Source organism: Protobothrops mucrosquamatus, unplaced genomic scaffold (assembly GCF_001527695.2).
Source record: "Protobothrops mucrosquamatus isolate PMUCROS unplaced genomic scaffold, P.Mucros_1.0 scaffold1273, whole genome shotgun sequence".
Classification (NCBI taxonomy): Eukaryota; Metazoa; Chordata; class Lepidosauria; order Squamata; family Viperidae; genus Protobothrops; species Protobothrops mucrosquamatus.
In genome coordinates, this window is record NW_015387479.1 from 449825 (window position 1) to 476368 (window position 26544).

Here is a 26544-nt window from a genome sequence, read left to right on the forward strand (position 1 = left end):
GCCATTAGGCAGAGTGAACAGGGTAGATTCATTTAAAAACAATTTATATATGTACATACCCATGTACCCTTATTCACTTTCAGCGTAAATAGCATAACGCAAAGTGCAGTAAAAGAAAAAGAGTTATGAAGTGATAAGCCAAAAAAAATATAGAGGAAGGATAAAAAAGGAAAGGAAATATACCTAAATCTATTTCATATCAACACCATTTAGTATGCTTCGCCATATCTTTTTGTCAGGCTAGCATTGCTTTCTTCCAATTGTACGGGTAGTCCTCAACTTATAACAGTTCACTTAGTGACCATTCAAAGTTACAACGGCACTGAAAAAAGTGACTTACGACCGTTACCCTTACGACCATTGCAACATCCCCATGGTCATAAATCCAAACTTAAATGCTTGACTCATATTTATGACGGTTCAGTGTCCTGGGGTCATGTGATCATCTTTTGCAACCTTCTGACAAGCAAAGTCAATGGGGAAGCCAGATTCACTTAACAACTGTGTAATTAACTACTGCAGTGATTCATTTAGCAACTGTGACAAGGAAAGTCATAACATGAGGCAAAATTCACTTAACAAATGTCTACTTTAGCAACAAAAAAATTGTGGGTGTAAGCCGAGGACTACCTGTATGTTACTTCAGACATTGCTTCCTATTCTTTAAGGATTTCACCCCTTTCTGTTTGAGGATATTTTTATATTCATTCGTCTGTAACTTTCTCAGATCCTCTTGACTCATATATTCTTGATACACATATATTTGATCTGCAGTTTGAATCTCATTCATTCTCTCTATAGAACAAACTCCTTCAACATATTACAATACTGAACATTCAAGTCAAGATTCATTCGGCATCCATTCATTTTTACCCTATTTTTTCTTGTTTTACAATGCACACTTCTTACATATTCCATTTCCACCGCATTCAGCTTGCTTTTATGTTTCTCCAGGTGTGCTCAGCTGTCAATTCTATATCATAGATTGGGCCAAAACACAACCGTATTTGTTTTTTTCAACATTCATTTCTAGTAGGCCACAAGCCACCCATCTCTTTCTATAGGCACTTAACGGTCTTAATGCATGTTCTACATCTTTAAGAAATGTTCTCAAGGTATACAATTTCATCTGCTTTCTCCACTTTTTCACCATTTATGTATCATTTGTAATATTTCAGTCCATTGCAGCTGTTAGTGGCGACTAGAATGAACCTTTGGTTTAAGAAGCTGCAGTTTAATAGACTTCAGATTATATTACTAAAATTCTCATATCTTTAACTGGGGAAAATAATGCATCATCGGGCATCATTTTGCCCAATTAAAGATATGAGAATTTTAGTAATATAATCTGAAGTCTACTAATTAACTTTTGACATAGGGCAAAACTGTTTCAGCCAAGTAGCTCAAATGAGCCAATTTGCAGAATGTGTCCAAAATCTGGGACCCCATAACTCCCGTGGAACCGAAATTTGGCAAATTTTTAAAAAATATTTTGTGACATAATATGTATCATAAAGCAATTTATGCCATGTAACACAAGCATTTCCTGGGATCAGTTTGTTACTTTTGACTCTGCTATAAAATTTCTGATTTTTGACTATGCTATACAGTTCAACCTGGGCTACTTGCAAGGCAGATACAACTCTGAATATCTCCTTGATTTTTTAAGAATTTTTAAGTACATTAGAAGTTCTGCCCTTGTTGAAGACATAGAGGAATCTGGTAAGGAAACATCTCTGAAATGATGAGCCAACAGGTTGTCTAATAAAGGACAAGTTGTTATCCCAATGTCACCACAGAATAATGGTCAGAGTGCAATCTCCCATTGTAATCTGGACAGTTCATATAAGTGACCATTATTTTCATCAATTTATGTTATTAAATCTAATTTGTGTTATGTAAATCGATGCAAGTGATGCACATTTCACCATACATTCATCCAAATAATGTACATTAAGATTTCACAGATATTTGGTATAACACAGTATTTCTCAATCTTGGCAACTTTAAGATGTATAGACTTTAACTCCTAGAATCCCCCAGCCAACATAGCTGGCTGGGGAATTCTGGTAGTTGCAGTCCATACACATAAATACAATCTGAATAATACATCTGTCTGCTAAATTGAAATTTTACTCTACCTTGAACTTTGAAATGTGAATTTTTGATTATATTCCTGTCTATGAATTGTTGCAGTTCATTCAGGTTCCCCACCAACAGCATGACATATTTGCATATTAAAGTGCACGTTCCCATCCCTAGCAACATCACTGCAAAAATTCTTATCTTTGTAAATCCCAGCAGTCAATGAGAGTGAGCTGGGCAGCCATATAAGTTTTCTTAAATAAATATATGCTGTATACATTTACCCTTAAGTACAATAAACAAGCAAGGATTTATCAAAAGTCTTACTATTAGTCCATCCTCAATTTACTTAGCATTCCATTCTTTGTTATATATGCTTTGCTTTCATTGCTTCAGTTGCAACCAACTTGCAGCTCTCAAAACATTCTATAATTCAAGCTTATTTATGATATAATATGCTTTCTCTAAATGAAAAGGAAAATCATAACCTTTTCTCCTCATATTCATAAATTTCTCAGTTATCTGTTAAGAGCAAAACTCCGGTTTGCATAACCTGTCTGGCATAAAGCCATAGTGTTATTCCAGATTCTATTTAATTAATTTATTTATTTATCAAATGTCTACACTTTTATTTATTTACTTTTATCTATTATTTAGTTATCATATTGCTACACTTTTATCTTTGTTTATTATTTATCAGATTTCTACGCAGTTTTGTTCATTGTACCCTCTCATTCCCTTTGAATCAAATTCCTTCCCAGACATATTTAATAGACCAATTCCTTGTAGTTTTTCATTCAGTCTTGCTGTTTTTCCCTTTGTGTTCTTTCAGTTGCCAAGCATGAATGCCATCCTCACACTTCGAAACAAATCACATTCAATAAGTAAATCACATCCATTCATTAATATTTCTCAACTTAATTTATTTTATTTATTAATTATATTTTTATTCCTTTATTATTTTAAAAAATAATTCAAGGCAGTGAAAGGTTGGCCTAAGAGAGAGTGACTGGCCCAAGGTCACCCAGCTGGCTTTCATGGCTAAGGTAGGACTTGAACTCAGGGTCTCTTTCTAACCTAGTATTTTAACCACTAGGCCAAGCTAGCTCTCAGTTAACATCGTTTTACACTTGCATGAGATTTCCAACAATCTCATGGTTTTAATTTTCGTCCCCTTTTTCTCTCGGACATTTAATGTTTTATTACATTCATATTGGCTCCACTCTTGGCTAATCTCTGTCCTTCCCATACAGACCTCTAAACGTGCTTTTCATTGTTCTCTTTCTTCAGTTTTATCCAAGACCATTTCATCAATTTTATTTTTCATTCCAAACACTTAGTTCCAAGTAGGTTTCCCTTCTTCCGTTCACTTCCGATCATTCTCTTGGAGGTTTATTCTCAGATACATTTTATTTATTGTTTATTTATATGCCACATTTTATTATTTTTGCCAATAACTCAAAGCGATGAACATATCCAACACATTTTTCTCAATTCATTCTCTTTTAATACAAGACTTGCATTTTCTTTCCTGCAGTCCTTTTTCTCATTGTAGCTTCACTTCTTTAATTAGTTTGTTTAATTAAGTTTACTATTATGGCAAAAAGCAGCTCAAGTTGTTTATTAATTGCTTCCTACTGAGTTGGATCAGATCTATTACATTTTTTTTTTCAGAAGTCATTTTGAAAAAAAAAGTTGCGATATTTTTTCTCATGCTGTCTAGAAAAAAAAACCCATTTTCTTCAAATAATTCCTCTTCCTTCTCTTTAGATAGCCATCTTTGGGAGCCAGATCAGTATTAGATATGGAGTATAGCGAGCTAGTTTGGTCAAGTGGTTAAGGCACCAGTGTAGAAACCAGGAGACTGTGAAATATAGTCCCACCTTAACTATGAAACCCAGCTGGTAACTTTGGGCCAGCCATTCTTTCTCAGACAAGTTCACCTCACAGGTTTGTTGTTCTGAGGAAAATAGCAAGAGTAAGGATTATTAGATATGTTCTCTGCCTTGAGTTATTTTTAAAAATAATAAAGGAGGGATAAAAATAAATAATAAAAAGAATAAAAGAAGTACAGAAAATCATTGCTGCTTCATCAGGACTACTGTTTCTCCCTGCACACCTGATGCTGCTTTTTCTCATCTCTGCCACTTGCTATTTTACCTTTTTAAAAAAATGCTAATCCTATGCACAAAATTAACAGCATTTCTAGGTTGCTTTGAAGTGTTTGATGAGTCATTTTCCTCCTTATTGGATTCCATGCCTAGGTAGATGTAAAACTAACAGCCCTGTATCACAACAAATTTCTCAGTATTCCAGGTAGATTTGGATTTAAATGTTTCAATTGAATACATTTTGAAAGTCTGCTTCTCTTTTGCAGGGACCAAGCCACACAAGTGTAAAGAATGTGATAAGGCCTTTGTGACAGTGGGGGAACTTTCCCGCCACAAGCGATATAAACATACTCTGGAGAAGCCCTTTAAATGCTCCATCTGTAACTACTGCAGTGTGGAGGTAAGAAGGATTATTCTCTGCAGAATCCTTTTGCAAAGTCCTCCCTTGACTGAGTAGGGAAAGATGAGGTTTCCTTTGAAAGAGGCACAGCCATTCACGGTATGTGCATTTTAGTTAGAATCGTAGTTGGTAGGGAATTTAGAAGTAAAAGCAAGTAAAATTCCTCCCCACACACAGACATTTAACAGCGCACGTTGCAATTAGTAGAGATGGGTGGATGGGACTTTTAGGCTAGCATGATGCTATAGTATGGTCAAGATCCAACCTAGAACTAAGAAACTTCCTGACACTGGGAACAACTAACCAGTGGAACGATCTGCCTCCAAAAGTTGTGAGTGCTCCATCACTGGAGGTTTTCAAGAAGAGATTGAACAGCCATTTGTCTGGAATGGTGTAGGGTCTCCTGCTTGAGCAGGGGATTGGACTAGAACAGGGGTTCCCAACCCCCTGTCAGTGGAGCAGTACCGGGCCACGGCATGCCAGCAACCAGTCCACACAAACAAGCAAAGCCTCATCCATGGGTGCAGGCAGCATACAAAACCACGCCCCCTCCGGTCCACAGAAAAACCTCTCTCCATGGAACCGGTCCCTGTTGTCCAAAAGGTTGGGGACCTCTGGACTAGAAGACCTTCAAAGTCCCTTCCAACCATATTTTTCTATGTTCCTAAGTTCCTTAACCAAACTTGAGTGTAAGATCTAAAGCGTGGGTCCCCAATCCTTGGGCCACAGCCTGGTATCAGCCCGTGGCCCATTTTGAACTGGGCCACACAAGTGGCGGGCGAGCGCACAGCTCCACTTGCATGAGTGGGATGTGAGCCTGGCGCTCACGCAAATGGAGCTGCGCGTGCATGCAGAACTATCCCTTACCACCACCACCACCACTGCTGGTCCCCAAAGCCAGAAAAGTTGGGGACCGCTGTACTAAAGTATCTCTGTCAGATGACCATTGCCCAGTGGGCAATTAATTTTCCCAAAAGGCCACATGAGAAACTAGGACAGTTGTGGAGGGCTGAACTGATGGGGCTGTGAAGGTGTGTAAGCACACATGCATATATTACATAAATTGGGGGTGGGGAATAGGTGCCTTCAAAATAAAAGCAATGCAATTGTGTTGTGTGCATGGCATACACTTATTTACATTTGATTTCTAATTTCCAATTGACCTCACGTTGAAAGGGCCAGATGTGACCTGGAGGCTGTAAAATGCCCAGGTCTGATCCAGCCTCTGCTTGAAGACCGTAAACCAGGGGTAGGCAACCTTGGCTCTTTTATGGCTCGTGGACTTCAATTTCCAGAATTCCTGAGCCAGCCATGCTGGCTCAGGAATTCTGGGAGTTGAAGTCCAAGAGGCATAAAAGAGCCAAGGTTGCCTACCCCTGCCCTAAGCAAAGGCGAACTAGCCATCTGTTGTGAGGCCCTGTTCCACTGGCTGACACGTTGCTTAGTCAGAAAGTTTCTCCTGATATCTAACCTGAATATCTTTCCTTGTGGGAAACCGTACTGAGACATCCCTCAAAGTCTTCCAGTCACCTGAAATATGGAGGGTGACCTCTGACCAGAATTGTTTACAGCCATCTTGGTTTTCATTCAGTGTTAGATTAAACCCTGTATTTGCTTGAAGACTGCTATTAACATCTTCCCTTACAGATAGTCTTGTTTAATAACTATTTATAGTTGCGACAATGATAAAAAAGTAACTTTACTACCAATCCTTCCACTTACGATCTTTGCAAGTCTGTAAAGCAAAAGAAAGATGAAGTAAGAACATAAGAACATTTGCTGTTCACTTAGTGATCCCTTTCGTTTAATAACCAAGTTGTGGTTGCTAAACAGCTACTTATAATTGTCTTTTTCTATAGGCTAAATATATTCAGATCTTTAACCTATAGGACTTGGTTTATAGACCATTTACCTTTATCCCTTTACACTTGCTAAAAAATTGTCCTTTTTTAAAACAGTGGTGCTAATTCTTTATAAGGAATATGCCTTACATGGAGGGAAAAAAGCCTCTATGAGATACTTTTTGAAGCCAGAACAACAAAATCCCAGCAAAATACATTGCTGAGAATTCTAGAAATACTAACCAAATAAGGGGTTTAATCTAATGCTGAATGAAAACTAAGATGGCTGCAAGGAATCCCTATTTGAGGTCATCCTCCACGGCAGGAAGATTTGAGAATAGCTTTTGAGGCTTGTCTTAATACCTGCACTTCGTTCCTGCTTCTGGTAAATAGATTTTTTATCATGGTCAGAAATCTGTTTGCCTTGCCGGATGAAAGAAAGACAAGAAGCTTAAACCCCTCTCAATTCTTCTGAAAATAGTGGTTTGTTTCTAATCAGCGTTAAAATATTCTTATGAATGTTCCATGGATAAAGTAGCAGCCTTTAGCATTGATTTTTAGAAACTAATAAAATGTCAGCCAAGGGAGAGCAGATTACAGAGTTCTTTAAACAACATTTTCTTTTTTCATTTTTCTGGTTGGAAACAACATATAAACTTGGAGAAACAATATTAAATAAAAGGGGAGTAATATAAAGGATGTGAGGATCTGTGTGTATCTCTTGTTTATCGTTGCTGCATATACTCATAAAAACGCCAGTTGCTCAGATTTGCTATGCAAATTATTGTTAAGTGGTCACGCTCAGTTTTATGACATTTTTGGCCTGTTGTTAAGCAAGCACTGCAGTTGTTAAGTGAATTAGACAGTCGTTAAGCAAACCTAGCTTCCCTCATTGACTTTGCTTATTGGAAGCTGGATGGGAAGACTGCAAATGGCAACTGGCGTGCCTGAATTTTGATAATGTAACTATGGAGACGATCATAAAGAAGAGGGAGTCAAGCTATTTTCCAAAGCGGCTGAAGGCAGGACAAGAAGCAACAGGTGGAAACTAATCAAGAAGAGAAGCAACCTAGAACTAAAGAGAAGCTTCCTGACAGTTAGAACAATTAACCAGTGGAACAACCTGCCTCCAGAACCTGTGAATGCTCCAACACTGGAGGTTTTTAAGAAGAGACTGGACAGCCATTTGTCCGAAATGGTATAGGGTTTCCTGCCTGAGCAGGGGGTTGGACTAGATGACCTTCAAGGTCCCTTCCAACTTTACTATCATCATTATTATTATTATAAGTGTGAGTATTGATCATACAACACTTTTTTCAGTGCTGTTGAACTTCGAATGGTTGCTAAAATAAATGTTTTTAAGTCAAGGACTAACTGTAGTCTTGTAAAAAAAAACAACAATTTTGCAGAATTGGACCTTTAATATTTTTCCTTTTGTGGTTAGGATTAACACAGAGAAACAGGAGACCTAGTTTGGAAGGCAGAACTTTAGAATAGAGCACTCCAAACTTGGCAATTTGAAGACTTGTGGATTTCAACTCCTAGAATTCTGGGAGTTGAAGCCCACAAAGTTGTCTTAAAGTTGTCAAATTTGGAGAGCCCTGCTTTAGAAATGCAACGGCCTATCCGGTGGTAGGATTCAAATATGTGAACAACCAGTTCTCTGTGTGGATGCCGCTTCCGGACTTTCATTCTGGGCCTGGACAACAAAAAATTAGCTACCGGTTCTGGTGAACTGGTGCAAACCGGCTGAATCCCACCACTAGTGACAAGCAGTGCCACTTAACAGCATTTCTAAAAAGTCAACTTCTTTTTTTTTTTTTTTTAATTTTAAGTTTTTTATTTATAATACAATTAAAACAAAAATGGACATACGTGGCATTCCAGAGTAAATATTCCTAACACTTTGTTTCTCATGGTACAAAAACTTAATACATCATCCTTAACCTCTATATAAACCTCATTCTTCGACACAATACAATTATATATACAATTATATGTACAATTATATGTATGTTTCAATCCTATCGTTACCTTAAGATCCGAGCGGTTCTCCTTGATTCATACCAGCGATAAAATTTGTCCCAGGTTTCGAAATATTCCAGTTCTGTCTTATCTTTCATAGCCATTGTAAGCCTGTCCATCTCTGCACATGATACAATTTTATACAGGATTTCTTCCGTTGGAATTCCCTTATTCCTCCAATTTTGAGCATAAACCAATCTGGAAGCCGTTAGAATGTGTAGCATCAAATAGAGTACGCCTTTGTCATACTTCTGCGTTGTTATACCTAATAGGAAAAATTCTGGTTTTAACTCTACCACTCACTCTAGTATTTCTTCCAACCATTCTTTAACCTTAGTCCAAAAATCACAAGCTCGCGGGCACTCCCACCACATATGATAGTATGTTCCAATTGCCAAATTACATTTCCAACATTTAGAAGAAATGTTAGAACCCATTTTAGCTAATCTTATGGGCGGGAGATGCCATCTATAAAACATTTTATAGAGGTTTTCTTTGTAAGAGGTGGCCAGAGTAAGCTAAAGTCAACTTCTTTTTAATGGTGAATTGTTTCAGCAGCACCCTCGATGCATTTATAATTCAGAATCTTCTTTCATCATTGTAGGCCAGCAAATTGAAGCGTCACATTCGCTCACATACAGGAGAGCGCCCTTACAGTTGTACGGTGTGCTCCTATGCTAGTAGGGACACTTACAAATTGAAAAGACATATGGTAACTCACTCAGGTATGTATTAAAACTATAATGGCTGCCATTAAAGCAGAGTAATGCTAATGCTTGGTCCTGTGGGGCTATGAGATGCTGAGCCACTAAAGGAAGAAAGATAGGCAAGTGAGCAAAAGCAAAGCAGAACAGTTGGAAGCAGATGGTACTATAGAATAGCAAAGTCAGTGGATTTGGAGACAAAACAAGAGAAAACTATTTGGAAGAAGAGTTGGCTTCTAAAGACTTGAGGGCATGTTAGATCTGAAGTAAAGAAGACTCAAGGAAGAGCTGGTAGATATGTTCAGGTATGTAAAGGAAAGTCATAAGAAGAATGACCTCCAAGAACTGCTTCCCTTGTCCACAAAAACTAGAACCAGAATGAAGGATATAAACTGTAACTAGCAAGATTTCATTTAAATAGAAGAGGAAATTTCCTGATGCTAATATCTGAAGAGCCGTGATGGCACAGTTATTAGCATTCTGTATTGCACAGGCTAATTCTGCCAACTGCCAGCAGTTCAATCCTGATGGGGCTCAAGGTTGACTCAGCCTTCCTTCCTTCCAAGGTCGGTAAAATGAGGACCCAGATTGTTGGGGTCAATATGCTGACTCTGTAAACCGCTTAGAGAGTGCTGTAAAGCACTACGAAGCGATATATAAGTCTAAGTGCTATTGCTATAAAGGTAGGACATTGTACCTGTTGAGATTGCAGGTTCTCCATTTTTGGAAAGAAAAAAGGCTGGGCAGCTACCTGTCCTAGACAGTTTGCTTGGTTTTCTTGCACATTGTAGGGAATGGTATTAAATGATCCCTGTGGTCCCTTTCAGGTTCATAAGTCTATGATTCAGTGGTTGGGAGAATAGGAAATCAAGCTAGGAGACATGCTATGAAGAAACAAGGACATATGGCAACATTGAGCTTTCACTGTGCTGTTGTATTATCAGCCTGCTTCCCCTCCTTGGTCTATTGAAATGGCAAAGACAGGATAAAGACACTGTTTTGAACAGGGTTAAGGAATATATTTTTTGCATGCTGGCCAAAATAAATCTCAGTATAATTGTCTGCCAGGAAAGATGAATGAAACTGATGTGCTCTTAGCAGTAAACCCAGGAGTAAAAGATGGAGGGGATGGATGGATGGATGGAAGGAAGGAAGGAAGGAGAGAGACAGGGAGGGAGGGATGGAGACAGGTCTCTATGGTCACCAGCTCCATCTCACAAACTCAAGGACACTTTTATATCGCCCAGTGTTTGGCTTTGCCCTCGCCATCTTTACAACATACAAAATTCTCCAGCAGTTGACCAATGCTCCATTCAACTAATAGATTAAAGAATAAATTATAATTAAACAATTAATCCTTTCACTAAGCCAACTCTCTTCTCAAGCTAAGCTTGATGAAATGGGGAGGAATTGCAGTGTAAATCTGTTTAAATGGAGATGAATGAAATGGTGGCAAGGAAGTGGGAGAACCAAGATAGATCTCTAGGAGGGCAGATGGGCAAGAGTTCCCATGGGGGCCTGGATGCAGCATCCGTTCCAGTTCAGGGTGAGGATGGAAAAAGTAGGATCTGGAAAATATGCTACCGTTTTCAGCTGTGGCATTTTGCTCTCTAGTTCACCAGTTATTACAAGTATGTGTTTCCCTCTAGGTGAAAAACCCTTTGAATGTGTGATTTGTAAAGCCAGATTCACACAGGCTGGGACTTTGAAGTTCCATGTTTTGCATAAACATGGGGAAAATGTACCAAAATACCAGTGTCCGCAATGTGCCACATCCGTTGCCCGGAAAGGCGATTTAAGTAAGTTTTATAACTTTCCCCCCCCCAAAACCTTTCTATAAAAACACATAAAGAATGAAGGTCACTGTCAGTATCCAGCTTGACTTCATAAATCTATCCCCAAAGTATCGTGCTCTGGATCGTTAATTTCCAAAGCAAGCTCTTGTCTTTTTGCAGTAAATAAACTCTGATTTCTCACTCAAAGATGTGACCAGTGAGCATTGTTTCTATATCTAATATCAATCATTTGGACTTAGCATGTTCCTGACATTTTCACACACAGTTTTTCCTGAGTTTTTTGGGTTCTAAGTTGCTGTGTTTTAATTGGGAAAGTCACCAATGTCTTAGCACTCTGTTCTTTTTTTTTTTTTTTTAATTTTCAGTGATTTTTTTTTCTTAGATTGCCCTGAATTCTTCTCATTATGTTTTCCAGTCCTTCTTGGCCCATTGCAAATGTGCCCTACTATATTTGCACACAGATATAAGTACAGATATAAGTACAGCGCAAAAAAGTGCCATTGTATCTGTAGTGTATCATTTGATTTAAGTTATGAGCATGAGTATGAATATACATTTTTAAATCGTACAGGGAAAAGGCAGGTGAGACCATCAAAAGAAGCCATGTATTAATTTTATAAAGTCTTCTGATCAAACTGCAAGGTAGGCAAGGTATATCTCCTGAGAGAAAGTATTAGGAAAATCTAAGATATAGTAATAATAATAATAATAATAATAATAATAATAATAATAATAATAATAATAATAATAATAATAATAATAATAATAATAATTGTCAATAAATAAGACAAAAAAGTCTGGATAGTAGACGTGGCAGTGCCTGGAGACAGCAGAATAGACGAGAAAGAACTGGAGAAGATAACAAAATACAAAGACCTGCAAATAGAAATAGAAAGACTGTGGCAAAGGCAAGCAAGTGTAGTACCAATTGCCTTGGGTGCAATCCCAAAACAACTGGAGCACCACTTGAACACCATTGGCATTGACAAATTTGCCATTAGTCAATTGCAAAAGGCGGCCTTATTAGGAACTGCTTCCATCCTGGGACGATATCTGTAATACCATCAAACATCCACATCTGCCTATCCCAGGTCCTTGGTAAGGACTCGATAGGTAGACAAAATGCCAAATCCAGTCTGAACATCTGGCTGACTGTGCGATGATCAATAATAATAAAAGTTGGAAGGGATCTTGGAGGTCATCTAGTTCAACTCCCTGCTCAGGCAGGAAATCCTATACCAGGGGTCTCCAATCTGGGGGCCGTGGCCCGGTAGTGGGCCATGGCCTGCTGGCCACCGGGCCATGGGACAAGCTGGCCAATTTGTGCGCACACCCCTCACTTGTGCTAGCCCACGGGTTGCAAAAACAGAACCCTGTGCCATAGGGCACAAAAATGGGCTGCCACTGCACCTTGGGATGCAAAAGTGGGACACCGCTGCACTGCGGGGTGTGAAAATGGGCCACCACTGTGCCATGGGGTGCGGAAATGGGCACAGCCGCACTGCGAAGTGCAAAAACGGGTCACTGCCATGCTGCAAGATGCAAAAATGGACACTGCCGTGCCATGGAGCGTAAAAACAAGGCACTGCGCCACGCAAGAACGGGGCAGAGCTAGTGAGTATCACACGGCCGCTAGCCCCACCCCATTTGCAGCATGTGTGCTCACGGCCCCATGCGCACGCGCACACACGCATGTAAAATGCTTCCCCCTCCCTTTTCCTCCGGTCCGCCAACCGACAAAGGTTGGTGACCTCTGCCCTATACCATTTCAGACAAATGGTTATCCAGTCTCTTCTTAAACGCTTCACAACTTCTGGAGGCAGGTTGTTCCACTGATTAATTGTTCTAACTGTCAGGAAGTTTCTCCTTAGTTTTAGGTTGCTTCTCTCTTTGATTAGTTCCCATCCACTGTTGTTGTCTTGCTTTCAGGCGCTTTGGAGAATAGCTTGACTCCCTCCTCTTTGTGGCAGCCCCTGAGATATTGGAGCACTGTTATCATGTCCCCCCTCGTCCTTCTCTTCATTAAACTAGACATACCCAATTCCAGCAACCGTTCTTTATACGTTTTAGCCTTCAGTCCCCTAATCATCTTTGTTTAAGTTGGTCTTTAACCTGCGTGAAATAGGAGAAGACAATGTGACTTTGAAAACTGTTGGAGAGAAAAACACTCAATACACCAATGCCATCTTTGACGGGTTTATTCCCAGAGTTTGAGGTGAATAGGGTTCATTTCAGAATTGCTTCATTTTATGATCTACCCCATTGATGTATGCGAAGCAGTTAAAAACCTGCACTTGAGACGTCCTTATCCTGGAGATTGTTAGAAGAAGATGACAGGACATTTGCTTAGTTGACTTCGATCAATTCAGAAGTAGCTTCAAGAAGAAGTCTTTGTGTGAATGATGAGCACGCAGTAGGTCAGGGACATCCACAGTAGAGACAAAAAATAAAATAAAACCAAGACAGCTATGCAACCGTGAGATCAAAAGCCTACCCCCTTTTTATATGTGTCAGCACACATGTAAAAACAGGTATAGCTTTAGTCATGTGGTTTCAGCCACCGTTGTGACTTTTTAAATACTCTTTGTGTATGCCTCTGCCTTAGGCCCAGATTTTTAGAACACAAAAGTAAATGCTTCTTAATTGTAAGTGAACAAATGAAAACATGGAATCTTGAAAGGGAGACTGCAGATGAATAAAAAAAAGTTAATGGCAAGAAATTGAGGGCTAATACAGCCTTTCCAACTTCATGCTGTTTTGAGATTACAGTTTACCAAATTCCCAACCAGTTTGACCAAAAGGCATTATAATCCCAGCCAAGGGGTCACATCGGGTACCAAGAAGACTACTAAATGTGTAATTTTTAGGGTTTTCTCTTTCAGTGGTATGTATGTAAATTTTTTGGAAGATGCTTTTGCAAAGATCAAGTTTTTATTTGTTTTTATTTTTTCAGCTCTTAGTGAGACTGGATTCAAGGACTGAATTTTGTAAGAAAGCGAAATAGCACCACCTTTTGGTTACTTGGAGGGAAGTGAATATGCTCCTTAAACCAATCCTTTGCTTTTTATACATTTAAAAGGGGCCAGGAATTGTTGCTCCTCTTAATTACCTCCCTCCCTCCCTTCCTTCTTCTTCTTGTGAAGTCTCTAAATTTGAATCCTAATCAGAGTTCAGTTGGTGCATCTCCCTTGAAGTCATGTAGTCTGTTTCATATTACCTTTTTAACTAATATTTGCAATTCACAAGCCCCTTAGGTACAATTTAGGTTGCATGGTTGCTTAAATATTGCACTATTTTGCTTTTTCATGGGGGCTTGGGCATGTCCATTTTTTTCTAGATTTTCTCATTGTAATGGTCACTAGAGGAATGGTTATGAGTCGAAGATTACCTGTAGTGTGGGTCATCTGATGTACAGTAATGTGAATCAGAGAGACTTTGCCTTTTAGCAGTGGCAATAGTACTTAGACCAGTGGTTCTCAACCTTTTTAATGCTGCGACCCCCAACCGGTCGTAAGTCGAGGACTAAACTGGTCGTAAGTCAAGGACTAAACCAGTCGTAAGTCGAGGACTACCCAGCCGGTCGTAAGTCGAGGACTTTCCCTGCCCGTGAGCGCCACGCATGCGTGGTTCCGCCCCCTGCGCCGGCCGAGGCATAGCTGGCAAGCAGCAGAGACGGAGCAGGCCGACCACCAGCTAGCCCAGCTCAAGGGAGGTAAGGCACCCGCCGGAAAAGGGGGAAAAATGGCGGACAGCCTTGCTTGGCAACCCCCGTGAAATGGTCGATCGACCCCAAATGGGGTCGCGACCCATAGGTTGAGAACCGCTGACTTAGACTTATATACCACCCCATAGTGCTTTAGAGAGCCAGCCTATTGCCCCCAACAATCTGGCTCCTCATTTTACCGACCTTGGAAAGATGGAAGACTGAATCAACCTTGAGCCGGTCAGGATCAAACTCCGGACTGTGTGCAGAGTTAGACTATAGTATTGCATTCTAACCACTGTGCCACCAGGACTTTTTTTTTTCCTATGGATATAATAGTCACTGCATGGGATTTATGTGAGCTTAAAATTTGTTTCAGTGTCTTTTTTGTCTGTTCAAAACACCTGCTTGAGACTCAACAACGGTGACCAATTAGGGCAAATCCATATGAATGCTCAGAAGTATTTGGAAAAAAATGTAAAATCATACTTCTCCTGTTACAGGTATCCACTTGCGAAACCTGCATTCTTACATTGAGATACCGGTCAAGTGCAATTATTGTGAGAGTGCCTTCCATGAGCGTTACGCTCTGCAACAACACAAGAAGATACACAGAGATGAAAAGAAATTCAAGTGTGATCAATGCAGCTACACGTGCAAACAGGTATTTATGAAATGGCCCAGCTCTGGCTGCTGTTTATCAGATTTATAGACTTCCTTTTATGTAGGAGCTCAGCGTTCCCTTCCTCCATTTTTTTCTGACAACAACCACTCTGTTAGGTAGGCCGGGCAGGGAGAATGGCTATCCTAAAATCACCCAGGGAGATTCTGTGGCTGAGCATGGACTTAAATTTGGATCTCCATGACTAGCTCTCCAGTTTTGTAGAGCAGGGAGAGAGGTTGGATTAGAAGACCTCCAAGATCTCTTTCAACTCTGTTAGTCTGTTATATATGGGCTTTCGTTTCATGTAACTATTTCCTGATAACAAACTCCTACAGCACGGGTGTCAAACTCGATCGCATCATGTGACTATCACAACATTTTTTTGCCTTTGCAGAGCCGGGGTACGCATGGCCTGTGTGTGATGCATCCGGTCCAAGAGCTGCCAGTTTGACACCCCTGTCCTTTAGAATATCAGTCTTTATTGTTGCAAAAGGGAGGAATTATTGCTAAGCTATAGGGCAGGGGTCTTCAATCTTGGCCCTTTTATGACTTGTGGACTTCAACTCCCAGAATTCCTCAGCCAGTGTGCCTGGCTGAGGAATTCTGGGAGTTGAAGTCCACAAGTCAGAAAAGGGCCAAGTTTGAAGACCCCTGCTATAGGGTCTGTGACTTCCTCTTTAGAGCAAAACGCTCTCTTCCAGGCCACTTGACTGATCTGTACAGTATGTCACAATTAATATTTGAAAGGCCAGAATGAAGATGAACAAAATTGTATTGGGTGAGATTGAATCATTATCCATTAATTCTGGGTTTTCAAGAAAAGACAGAACTATTTTCTGAGATGGTTTGCCTCAGAAGGAATTGAATTTTCTTCCTGCTGAAAATAGTCTTATTCCAAAGTCAGGTTGCCCTCACATATCTTGGTTATTTAAATATCAACTTCAGAACTGATAGAAAACAAAAAAAATGGCCATTCTAGCAGGTAAATGGGGTATAGGATGAAGAAATAATGTTACATATAATTTGATTCTTCTTTGCCCTCCCACCTTAAGTTATCCCAATCATGGTTTGTCATTTGCCTGAATATTTGATGTTATTGAAATAAACTGAATATCTCATCTGGAGCTTATGTAGAAGTGCATTAAATTTAAAAAATGATAAGAGGTCTTGAGGATAAACCATATGATAAATGGCTAAGGGAACTAGGTAGGTCTAGCCTAATAAAGAGAAGGTTTAGGGGTGACACAATAGACATCTTCCAATACTTGAAGGGCTGTCATTAGGAAGAGGGCGTCACAGCACCTGAGGGTACGACAAGAAGCAATGGGTGGAAGCTTGTCAAAGGAAGATCCAACCTAGGAACTAAGGAGCAAAATCCTTGGCTTTGTTTTGATGAAGTCTTCTTTCTCCCAGGAACGCCATATGATTGTGCACAAGCGGACGCACACTGGTGAGAAGCCCTTTGTTTGCCTCTCCTGCAACAAGGGCTTCCGGCAGAAACAGCTCTTAACCATTCACTTCAAGAAATACCATGACTCCAGCTTTGAGCCAAAGGTCTATGCATGTCCCAAGTGTGGCAAGGCCTATTCACGTTGGGTAAGGTGACTTGTTTGCCTTTTTGGAGAGGTCTATAACCATATACAACAGCTGGAGAATAATAGTTGTACTCAGTGGGTTCTATGCAAATACAGGTTTTCACTCTCCCAGATTTAGCCTGCCATCTAGATGTGTTCAGTTCTGATTCTCATGCTGCTTAATGATCACTGGACAGCAATTTTTTTTTTCAAAAGTTTTGCTTCTTGAAAAACTTTTGGTGATTATGATAGACCCCTTCAAACTGAACCCAAATATAATTTCAGAAACCCTATGTTACGTAGGAATTTTGAGATATATGACATTAATGTTTAATGACCATAATGTATTTAATCGCATAAGGTTGCTGGCAGGCTGCATGAATTAAACAGGGCCCAAAGTGTTTTACTGCTGATCTTTGTTTGTACTTAGTATTCAATACAATTTGCTGAAGTGTCCAGTAGTCTGCCAGCATTAATGGATACCAGTTACAACTCTCTTACATGGCTGTCCCAACCGCATGTGTAACAACAGTACTTGGTATATCCAAGCTGAATTCCAAACAACGAAACCACTACTTTTAGATCTCCACAGATATCCCAGTTGTACTTGGTGTACTGGATGTGCTTCAACAACAATTCCTTATTTTCGTATGTTTCTTTCATATCTGCAGCTCAGCCAGCAGGTATTGAATGACGTACATTGCCATTTTGTAAAAAGAGATTTCTACAAAACATTGCGTAATAGATATTTTTGTGATTAGCAGCCAAAAATCTATAAGATACACACAAAGGTGTTCAGGAAGCAAGATCTTTATTGTCCAGGGTGACAAGAAATATAATTGTACTTGGAAGGTGCCAAATCAGTTGCTGTGCCATAGGTGGCAGGACTTAATTTCCCGAATGCTTTTCAGCCACTGTGGAAATCAAATTTTACATTGGCTCATAATTGCTGAGGATGCACCTGGGTCATTCCCAGTGAAACCATGGATAGCTGCAGTTGTTACAACCCTGATTTTCTACAAATGAATTAATGGTATGTGGGAATCACTTTGATAGATGAGGGAAAAGATGCTTCCTAGGGCAGGGCTTTTCAACCTTTTCACCCATTGTACCACTTTTAGGATATGGCAACATCCGAGTACCACCAGTCGTCTAGCAAGGTGTCAAAAATGTGATGACCCCCCCAAAAAAGGAAAAAAGTGATAAAGTACAGGTAGTCCTCGACTTACAACAGTTCGCTTAGTGACTGTTCGAAGTTACAATGGCACTGAATAAAGTGCCCCCCCAAGCCACAGCCGAGCAAGACACCTGCCTGTCTGCCCGGCGGCGCTCTTCCTCCCGTCCGAGGTTTTCATTGTTGTGAGCATTTCTGTTGAGGATTGGCAGCATGGGTGGGGTGGGGGGTGTTTTGTTTTTATTCCCCCCGTCTGCTGGGTGGTTATTCCCCCCAGCAGCAGGTTTTGGTCACTTCACATGACCCTGGGACACTGTGACCGTCATAAATATGAATCAGTTGCCAGGCATCTGAATGTAAATCACAAGACCCTGGAGAGGCTGCAACATTCCAGCTGATCGGCGCTTCTTCTGGGCTCACCAGAAGCACCAGGATCAGCACCGAGCTCCAGCTGCCAGGTGCCAATGTACCACAGGTGGTACCCGTACCACTGGTTGAAAAGCCCTGTCCTAGGGAATGGTCAGATAAGAGACAGCAGAGCCTACAGGTGAATTGTGAGCAGAGCGAGAAGCTCAGAAGGAAACCTTCCTAGGTTTTCAGGCTGTAACGTTAACAGCAGGAGAATTGTATTTTCAGACTTGCAAGTCTATTTATGTAGCTTTACAATAAAGTAGAATTAGTTTATCTGGCTTTTTTCCTGCGTGGTCTATCTAATAAGGCTGACAAAAACACCATATGCCAGTGCCATGGACAGGTAGATAAATGGGACATGAGAAGAGGCCAGAAGTCTAGGAAGGGATTGCACACGTGCTCAAAAAGGAAAGGAAAAGTGCTAAATTTTCCTGTAGTTCTCTCCCCCCCCCCAGTAGGAACCGGTGGGTAGGATGACATTACAGTGTCCCTTCAGTCAGTCAGAAAGTTGGACAGATTGCCAAGCACCCAAATTTTGTTCACATGACTGTGGGGGCACTGCAGCGGCCGTAATTTCAAAATTGGGCCATAAGTACCTTTTTTGTGGGTTCATCTTAACCTCCAGTGCTAAGCAACTAGTCATAAGTGGAGTAATGTCGCTATATCAAACTTCCTTATCCTGCTGCCTGAAACTCTTGATTCCATCCTGCTTTGCTGACTTGTTTATGCTGGCTAAGGAAGGGGCACTTCATGACTTCTCCCTTCCCTAAAACCCTGTGCATTCATGCTTTTAACTGGTTGGGTAAATTCTCTTTTGGCCTTTTCTTTCTGCATAGAATAACATGTGCAAGCACGCTGAAAAATGCAAGGAGGCAAGAGCTTTTGAAAGCTCTCCATCCTGCAGAGCAAGCAAGAGGAAGAAAAAAGAAAGTCATCCTATGGCCAGACAAGAAGGTAACAAATGCAATGATCACAATAAAATGCAGCAAGAAGAAGAGCTTTGGGTGAGGGGGAGGGCAAGGAAGGGATGTTTTTTTTCCTGGCCAGGTTTAGAATCTGCACATTAAAAAAAAAAAGGCATTGGTTAACTTACCTTTTTATAATAGGTGTCGTGGTTCCAACAGATGAAACTCTTCAAAGAACTTCGAGGCATTGTTTACCTTAAATAATCTTTATTCGAATGGCATAGCTTCGGCAGGTACATAATCAGAAGCCAAAATCTGGATTCCCCTCCCCTTAGCACATAGTATCAAACACAATTCCCTCCTCTAATTAACAGTCATAAATCACATTCTTCAATTAGTTTGAAATGCAGGCTTTCCCTCCTTTACTCCAACCCGCCATTTCTTATCATCTCTTATTTCAAAAGTCCTGAGTTCACACACTATTACAATATTATTATGTCTAACTAACTCCCATCACATTCCTGCTCCTCCCCCAGTATCATCTAATTCTAAGTGTAAAGAAAGAAAAAGGCTGCATCTCCATATGTTGTCAAAGCAAGAACATCCAATGTTAGCAACGTTGACAATAGGTCAGTTCCAGCACAGATATAATTACATTTTGAAAATTGCAATAATAGAAAAGCCATCAATACATCTGCATGTTAAAAGGGTGAAGGGGAAAAAAAGACACTCCAGCTTTCCTCTAAAATATTGTCCCCGTATGCTGAGTTTGTCACTTGTCCCTGTGCTGAGAAAACTCATCCCTGCTAATACAGGTTTCCCCAGGTTTGGTGTCCTCCCGAGACACAGGCTTGAACTCTCAACATTGGCCATGCTAAATGGAGAGTTATGGAAATTAAAGTTTCTTTCATTGGAAATTAGAGTCTGTGCCTTTGCAGACGGACATTTTGGCCTCTTCCTGCATGCATTTTGACTTCCCATGCTGATAATGAGCTGTCCATTATTTTATCCTACCTTTATTACTTTATAAGTAACTCAAGATAGCAGATATACTTAATACTCCTTCCTCCTCCTATTTCCTCCACTACAACAACCTGGTGAACGTGGGTTGGACTGAGAGAGAGAGAGAGATTGGCCCAAAGTCACCCAACTGGCATTCATGTCTAAGGGGGACAAGAAATCACAGTTTCTTGGTCTCTAATCATAAGCAAACTGGCTCTATTACTGTTACTGGATGCATAATCAGCCAGATGTTTGGACTGGATTTGGCTTTTTTATCCACCTGTCGAGTCCTTCCTAAGGATCTGGAATAGGCAAATGTTGCTTGATGGTGTTACAGATGTCAACACATAGGATGTAAGCTGTTCCAAGTAGAGTTGCCTTTTTCAATTGACTGATGGTGATTTTGTCAATGCCAATGATGCTTAAGTGGCGCTCCAGATGTTTTGGGATTGCATCTAAGGGGCCTATTATTACTTGGTACTGTCTTTGCTTTCACTCTCAGCTCTTGTATTTTGTGTTTTTCCCTCTTTTCTTCTGCGTCTCTAGATACTGCAATGTCTATTATCCAGACTTTGTCTTTCTTAATCAACATTTGTTGTTGTTATGTATGATGGACATACTTCTAAACTTTTTTTCCTTGCCAAATAGCCATGTTTTAGCACATATTAATTTTGCTTGCACACATAATAAGCTGCTACCCATTAGAAGCACCCTTTTTATCTTCTTCCTTTCAGACATTACAGAGACAGGTGAACTTGTCTTCTCTGCTTCCCCATAATATTCAGAATTATTCATTGCCACCCTCCCCAATGACAGTTTTATTGGTATAATTAGGGCCAAGGTTGGTAAGGAAAATATAATCATTAATCAGTTTGAAACATGCAGAGTATTTTCAGTTTCAGAAGTCATGTATAAAAGTATTCTGTCTGCCTACATAATGAGCCCAGAGACCCTTATCATCACGTTGCAATTTTTTTTTTCATAACATTCTGGGCTCCCTGCCACATTTTTTCATCTACAGCCCTCCCCAAAACTTACAGGGAGTCTTCAGCTTATTACCATAACTAAGCTTGAGAATTATAATATACATTGTGACAGTTGTAAAGTGGGTCATCATGTGACTGACCCCCTTTTTTGCAGCAGTTGTAAAGCAAGCCCCCTGGTTATTAAGTGAACCCATTCTTGACTATGGGCCAGATTTTGCTGGAAACCAGAAGTAAATGCCAGTTTCCAGCAATCATAAATTGCAGTGACATGGCAGCCATCAATGTGGGCCTGTTGCTGAGCACTCCCAGCATAGTCATGTGACTGTGGGCAGGGGGCACAGCTGCCAGAATCTGATCCTAAGTAGCTTTTGGGATCCATTTTAATTCCAAGTGGTTTGTAAGCAACTGTTCACAATTCAAGGACTACTTGTAGTTGGAGAATGGGGGTCCTGAATAACATAGGACATAGAAAGGGGTTTGTTTTAAGCAGCTTGATGGTCTACTGATGAAGACACTCGCCTCCCACTCAGAAGGTTGAGAGTTCAATTCTAGGTAGCAACATATGTTTCTCTCTCAGGGCACAAAGAGAAAATATCTACTGTGAACTCCCTGTAGGCATCAGGAAGGGCATCCGGCCAGTAAACACTCAGCTATATCCAGTCACCCCGACTCTACCCCAAATTAAGAGATTATAGGCTTGTAAAAAAGAAAAGTTTATAGCAAGGGGATGTTGGGAGGAACAAAAAGAGGGATGCCAAAGTCCAAGCAAGAGAAGTACTAATTTTTTGGCAGTCTATTGATTACAGCACCCTACAGCCCTCTTAGCCAATGTTCATATTCACCTTGATTATTTTTTCTCTTCAAGCATCTGTTTGTGTAAACGCTCCATTATGCACCCCGAAAAGTGTTTCTCTTGAAGCATGGGAGAAGAAAGAAACTGCTCTGGACGACAGTAAAGCAGGAATTACTTGTGAGATACTCTTCAATTTGATGGACAAATAGTGTTATTTTCCTTCTTTTTTTCTGTTTGCAAAGCAATGGCTTCCATTGTAGAAGAGCATAAAAACCCAGATGGCGATCTCCTATATTTTCTTTTTGTAAAATTACATATAATTATTCATGGGCTAAATCTTGCTCGCCACGTTGCCTTTTGGTCTTATTCTGATAATACTGTGTAGAGAGGGGACTCTTTACACAAAGTTAAATATGTGGAATCCTTTCCAGTGGTGACCCTTTCCATTGTTTGTAGCCCTAGAGTTTTAATTAACCAGAGTTAGAGTTAAGCTGTAATACCAGTTTATTCTTTGATGGGGATGTTCCGCTGCTTCTTTTCATGGCAAATGCATCTTCAGGTCAGATTTAGATGTTAGTGTAGGGTCAGGGGTCTTTACGTTTTTGCTCCTAGTGGCATCCCCAAGCTTCTGCAATTCATATTGCAAAACAGATCCCATTGAACTGAATGGAAATCTTGGTTTTATCAATGTGTGATCCAAATTCGTGAACGTGGGTTATCATAAGAATTGAGTCTGAGCCATTCAAGTACTCCAACCGTCAGTTAAATAGGAAAGTTTATAGAAAGAGTCTTGTACCAAAATGCTCCCGCTTATTTCTTTTTTCTTTTAAATATGTTGCAAGTATCTCATAGAGATCAGAATAATTGAGATTTGTTTATGGTAATAGTGCAGTAGTCTTTTATTCTTTACTTATTTGACAAGAAAAGGCAGCAGTGGTGTTAAAACTAACTGGTGCATTGTCTGTATTTTATTAGAGCATTAGGACTGTTTCAAGGCTAACTGGGAAAAACTGCTGGGCTCTTGTTATTTAGGCACAGAAAAGTAAAGTATATTTGGTTCTTGTTTAATAAACGTTTTTGTGTACAGTTTGGTTTAATTCAGCTGTTTTCTAAAACCGTTGGATGTCTGACTATCCTGGGTAAAACCAGAATTAAAGTATTCTGCTGTGTGAACATTCAGACATTTAAGGTTAGGACTTGGAAGCCCATGTGTAAAATCCGCAATGATGTATTGCAAACTTAGATATCTGTTCCTAACCCCACCAACATCAGACTGACATAACATGTGAGAGCATGATACAAGCTTGCCTTTGCACTTGCATTACAACATCACGTTTGAAGATCCCTGCCCTAGGGGAATAACAATTATGGGGCAAGTGAGAAACTTAGGAAAAAAAGTGAGAAATCAGAACAAGCTATCGTTTGAAGGAATCATGGAAGAAACATCTGGCTGGCCTTTGGACTAGGACAGGGGTGTCAAACTGCTGGCCCGCAGGCCGGATGCATCATAGCAAAATCGTGCCCACCCCATTGCTGGCAATGCCAAAAAAGTCGCAATATGTCGCGACATGTCACATGACATTGCAAGTTTGACACCCCTGGACTAGGAAGTTAGTAGGCTTAATTACTCCTTCAGGGGGAGACAGAATAACAGAGTTGGAAGGGATCTTGGAAGACTTCTAGTCAAGCAGGAGACCCTATACCATTCTGGACAAATGGCCGTCCAGTCTCTTCTTAAAAACCTCCAGTGTTGGAGCACCTACAACTTCTGAAGGCAAGCCATTCCCTGGATTTATTGTTCTCACTGTCAGGAAATTTCTCCTTAGTTCTAGGTTGGAACTCTCCTTGGTTAGTTTCCATCCATTGCTTCTTATCTTGCCTTCTGGTGCTTTCCAAAATAAGTTGACCCCTTCTTCTTTGTGGCAGCTTCTCAAATATTGAAATACTGCTATCATGCCACTAAACTAGACATCCCCAATTTCTGCAACCGTTCTTCAAATGTTTTAGCCTCCAGCCTCCTAATCATTTGACTACCAGGACATTAGGGGACCGGAGGCTAAAGCATATAAGGAACGGTTGCTGGAATTGGGTATGTCTAGTTTAACAAAGAGAAGGACAAGGGGGGACATGATAACAGTGTTCCAATATCTCAGGGGCTTCCACAAAGAAGTGGGAGTCAAGCTATTCTCTAAAGCACCTGAAGGCAGGACAAGAAGCAACGGGTGGAAACTAACCAAGGAGAGAAGCAACCTAGAACTAAGGAGAAACTTCCTGACAGTTAGAACAATTAACCAGTGGAACAACCTGCCTCCAGAAGCGGTGAATGCTCCAACACAGGAGGTTTTTAAGAAGAGACTGGACAGCCATTTGTCCAAAATGGTATAGGGTTACCTGCCTGAGCAGGGGGTTGGACTAGATGACCTCCAAGGTCCCTTCCAACTTTACTACTACTATATTATTATTATTACTATTACTATTACTATTACTATTATTATTATTATTATTATTATTATTATTATTATTATTATTATTACAATGCTATAGTTTAGACTGAGAAATCAAATCTGGGAAGAAGGCATTAGGAAGCCAATTCTGTACTGTTCTCAAGGGAAAAAAAACATTAATGGGTGTTGTATTGATGACCCCAGAATTCTAAAGAGACTCCTTGGACATGAGGGGGAGCTTTAAATTTGGTTAGGATAACCACCCTCAGGAACAGTTTGAATCATAAACTATATGCATTCAATTATGTTATCTTTATTACACATAAATCCCATATGTTAATCGGCTGGAAGAAAATAATCTTCCTCTGAAAGGCAATCAGTTATGGAAGCAAGAACTTCCATAAAAGTAACTATTACTCCATCTGGATTTGATGTCCGCTATGAATACTTTCCTCAAGGTGGCGATAGAATTTCATGTTTACAGTATTAGATAACAAGCTTTAAGGATTTTGCTCTTTTCAGGAAGGAGTATAATGTTTTGCAGTATCTTGTGGCCATCCAAAAGTGAACAAATGGAATAACCATTTGTTATTCAGCTTTTGTAAGCTGAGTTGGGGTGGAGTTGATAAAAGTCTCACTGGATGGTCAAGGGGGGTGGCGATCCCAAACACTGAGGTAAAAAAAAATAATGACAAGTATTAAAGATGATTCAGGGACTGCTATTTGCCTTATTAAACTTCAAGGGGCAGTTTTTCTCCTTCATGAATTATGATTCATATTCTGCTGCATTTTATGTGTAATTCTTTCATTCAGGGATGGCCATGCTGAGGTTAGCCGCAGAGACTAGTTTCACATTAAGCTAAGTTTGCTTTAATTGTGGTTTATTGCATAAACCATAAATATTGCCTTCATTCAACATGTTGAGCCATTATCAAGCCACAATATACTTAGCAGAGATGGAAACCTCTAGAACAGAGGTCCTCAACCTTGGCAACTTTAAGACTTGTGGACTTCAACTGGCTGAGGAATTCTGGGAGTTGAAGTCCACAAGTCTTAAAGTTGCCAAGGTTGAGGACCCCTACTCTAGACCAAACTGGCTCTCCACCGCAGAATAACTGAAGAACAGAGTTGGAAGGACTTTGGAGATTTTCTATCAGACCTCCTGATCAAGCAGGAAACCCTATACACATTTCAGACAAATGGTTGTCCAATCTCTTCTTAAAATCCTCCAGTGTTGGGGCACCTACAACTTCTAGAGGCAGTCTGATAACACAATTCTAAATGTCTTTATTCCTGCACAGGTCAATGGGATTTGGGACTTCTTAACTAGGTGTGCACAGGATGCCACTTGGATTGATTAAGCAGACCTCTTTGGGACACTCGCGCATATACCCAACTATAGTCTGCTACTTGGAAAGAGAAGTGACTGTTGTGCTGCTAAGCAACACCTGCTAGATTTCTAGGTCTCCCTGCTTTCAATCACCATTACTAAACTTGAGTGCCTGGGGAAATGTTTGTTGGAATTGTTTAGGGTCAGGCCAAAAGTTGGGTTTTTGTACATCTGCACAGAAGATGGAAGACTAGCTGTTCTCATTCACAGACCGCTTGCAAAACTGGTGACAGGAAATGCTGGTGTGATACAATGAATCCCATACTGGGGTGGGATCCAGGAGGGCTCAGCATGCATTTGAGACCCCCACCCTATCCCTAAGTCTTCATGGAACCTGTCCAGTTCACATGGAATTCAAGAATTCCCGGAATCCAGTTTGAAAACACCCCCCCCCCCATATTTAAGCATTTTTTTTCTTTGTTTTATTTGATTCAAGTCAAGTGCTTAACATATTTCAATCTGATTAGGAATGTATACAGAAGGGAGCAAACTTTCCTTTGTAATTCTTGTCAGTGAAGAATATCTTTTCCAAAGCT

General features: G+C 40.3%; 1 protein-coding gene across 1 annotated transcript in view; it reads left to right on the forward strand.

Moving 5' to 3' along the window:
• Window positions 1–19492, forward strand: part of LOC107292143 (transcriptional repressor CTCFL-like) — a gene marked incomplete at its 3' end in the record, with an annotated part of 28344 nt that extends 8852 nt beyond the window's left edge. Inside the window, exons 6-11 of the mRNA XM_015821207.1 lie at window positions 4463–4596; window positions 9067–9187; window positions 10816–10965; window positions 15169–15329; window positions 16743–16925; window positions 19325–19492. Of these exons, the coding sequence (XP_015676693.1) occupies window positions 4463–4596; window positions 9067–9187; window positions 10816–10965; window positions 15169–15329; window positions 16743–16925; window positions 19325–19492 (917 nt within the window). The remainder of the gene's footprint in view (window positions 1–4462; window positions 4597–9066; window positions 9188–10815; window positions 10966–15168; window positions 15330–16742; window positions 16926–19324) is intronic.
• Window positions 19493–26544: the final 7052 nt, after the last annotated feature.